The sequence below is a fragment of the Penaeus monodon genome, chromosome 27 (genome assembly GCF_015228065.2).
Source record: "Penaeus monodon isolate SGIC_2016 chromosome 27, NSTDA_Pmon_1, whole genome shotgun sequence".
Taxonomy (NCBI): Eukaryota; Metazoa; Arthropoda; class Malacostraca; order Decapoda; family Penaeidae; genus Penaeus; species Penaeus monodon.
The window spans coordinates 26368893-26370542 of record NC_051412.1 but is presented as its reverse complement, the minus strand read 5'-3'; the positions used below and the strand labels follow the sequence as shown (position 1 = coordinate 26370542).

General features: G+C 44.7%; 1 protein-coding gene across 1 annotated transcript in view; it reads left to right on the top strand.

Moving 5' to 3' along the window:
• The window catches only part of LOC119590468 (zinc finger protein 668-like), a 12403-nt gene extending 11143 nt beyond the window's left edge, over positions 1 to 1260 (top strand). Inside the window, exon 4 of the mRNA XM_037939126.1 lies at positions 1089 to 1260. Within this exon, the coding sequence (XP_037795054.1) occupies positions 1089 to 1260 (172 nt within the window). The remainder of the gene's footprint in view (positions 1 to 1088) is intronic.
• The last annotated feature ends 390 nt before the right edge of the window (positions 1261 to 1650 follow it).

The window sequence follows — 1650 nt, the reverse complement described above, 5'->3', positions numbered from 1 at the left end:
CCTGAAGATAATTTAGTATTTCTTTTTTTATTATTGTGATATATGTGTTAGCTTGATATATGCTAATTCAACTATTTCTAATTTCCTTGCCTTATATATCACAGCCGAGTAACATAATTCCCTTTCCAGCACAAGATGAACAGATGGATTAACACACTAGTATTATGACCTTCTCTTCTTCTCTCTAATCATTATCCTCCCCTCTTTTCTTCTTCTTCGCCTCCTTCTCCTTTTCTCCCTTTCTTTGTACTTGCCTCTCAACCTTCCTCCTTCTCCTCCTTTCTCCTTCCTCTTCAGTCATTTCCATCTCCTCTCCTCTCTCCATTCTATTCTCTTCCTCGCTTTCCTCTCTTCCCTTCTTATCTCCTTCCTTCTCCTCCCTCCTTCCCCTTTTCTCCCTCTTCCTTTGTCTTGATTTCACCTCCTTCTCCTCCTTCTTCCACCTCTCTCCTCCTTCCTCTATCTTCATCGCCCTTTCCTTCCCCTTCTCTTTTCTCTTCCTTTCTTTTCACTCCCCCTTCCTCCCATTGCCCTTTTCTCCCTTTCGCTTCCCTCCCTGCTCTCTTCTTCAACCTCTCTTTCACCTCCCTCCCTCACCTCCACCTTCTTCTCCTCTCTCCCCCTCCTCGCTCCCCATCATCTCTCCTCACTCCACTCCTTCCCCTTTCCCTCATCTCCCTTGCACTTCCCTCCCTCTTCGACCTCTATTCCCCTCCTTCACCTCCCTCCTTCCTCCCCTCTACCTTCATCCCCTTCTCCTCTCCCTCGTCTTTCTCTCCTCCGCCTCCATCTCCTCTCCCCCGTCCTGCTCTCCTCCGTCTCCACCTCCTCTCCCCACGTCCCTCTCTCCTCCGTGTCCACCTCCTCTCCCCACGTCCCTCTGTCCTCCGTCTCCATCTCTCTCCCGTCCCTCTCTCCTCCGTCTCCATCTCTCTCCCGTCCCTCTCTCCTCCGTCTCCATCTCTCTCCTCCGTCCCTCTCTCCTCCGTCTCCATCTCTCCTCCCGTCCCTCTCTCCTCCGTGTCCATCTCTTCTCCCCCGTCCTGCTCTCCTGCACTGCACTTGACGAGACGAGAATCTCCTTGCAGCTCCGGCGATGAGAGCGTCCATTCTGCTCCCAACGGTGAGGATAATTCTGACAGACTTTATTTACGTCTGTTTTGCATCTTTAAGTTTTTATTCAGAGTCGATTTAATAGCGCTTGAGGATGTTAATGGCGATTCACAGGATTTTAGGAAAATAAGCTTGGTGTCCCCTTGATGAAATCTCACTTCCTTTGTAGCTTAAAATAATTAGAATTAGAAGAAAAAAGTTGAAGAACAAATATTAACAACATATATTGTATCATAATTTAATCTTTACCATAAAATATATAGTCAGTTTAGTTTGTAAGAATAAGGCTTTTCTTTTGTAAGATCGTGAAATGTGTTAATATATTTAAGACTACAAATGTTATGCTATTATTTACATCTGCATTTACATAATAATTGATTTGTTTTCATTTGCATCTAAATGCATCGATCTAATGATCTGCATAGAGTAGCTATTCATTTGCATTAATCTAATGATGAAATTGCTGTAATTTGCATATATCTTAATTCCGAAAGGCAACTTAGCAACTTAGCATCAAAGTTGAACCTCTCTCTACGC